Here is a 373-nt window from a genome sequence, read left to right on the forward strand (position 1 = left end):
CACGGCCCCCAAGGGGAAGCGCAACGTCTCGGAGCGCGCTGGCCGCCAGCCCCCTGGCCACCCCCAGAAGTCGTAAGTGAGGGGCACCAGCCACCTGTGCTGCAGCTCCGTTGCTGCCCCCCCGGTGCTGGGGTGGAGGCCATGTGCCCACCAAGACCCTGCATGAGTCCGTCCATCTGCAGCACGAGCTGAGGGGGTGACAGCCCTTCCCCGGCTGCCAGCACCAGCCATCCATGCAGGGCCATGGCCCCTCCGCCGGAGGCAGTGGCAGAGCAGGGCAATCCCCGGTCCTTGCTCGTGGGAGCTGCCCGCACCGTCAGCCCTATCAGACTCATTCCTGCCCCTCCTTGTCCTGCGCTTGGCTGCAGGACCG

General features: G+C 69.2%; 1 protein-coding gene across 1 annotated transcript in view; it reads left to right on the forward strand.

Moving 5' to 3' along the window:
• The window catches only part of LOC104507091 (PH and SEC7 domain-containing protein 1-like), a gene marked incomplete at its 5' end in the record, with an annotated part of 2,791 nt that extends 2,419 nt beyond the window's left edge, over window positions 1–372 (forward strand). Inside the window, one exon of the mRNA XM_010148263.1 lies at window positions 14–372. Coding sequence (XP_010146565.1) covers window positions 14–76 — 63 coding nt within the window. The remainder of the gene's footprint in view (window positions 1–13) is intronic.
• Window position 373: the final 1 nt, after the last annotated feature.

Source organism: Eurypyga helias, unplaced genomic scaffold (assembly GCF_000690775.1).
Source record: "Eurypyga helias isolate BGI_N326 unplaced genomic scaffold, ASM69077v1 scaffold31133, whole genome shotgun sequence".
NCBI classification, from domain to species: Eukaryota; Metazoa; Chordata; class Aves; order Eurypygiformes; family Eurypygidae; genus Eurypyga; species Eurypyga helias.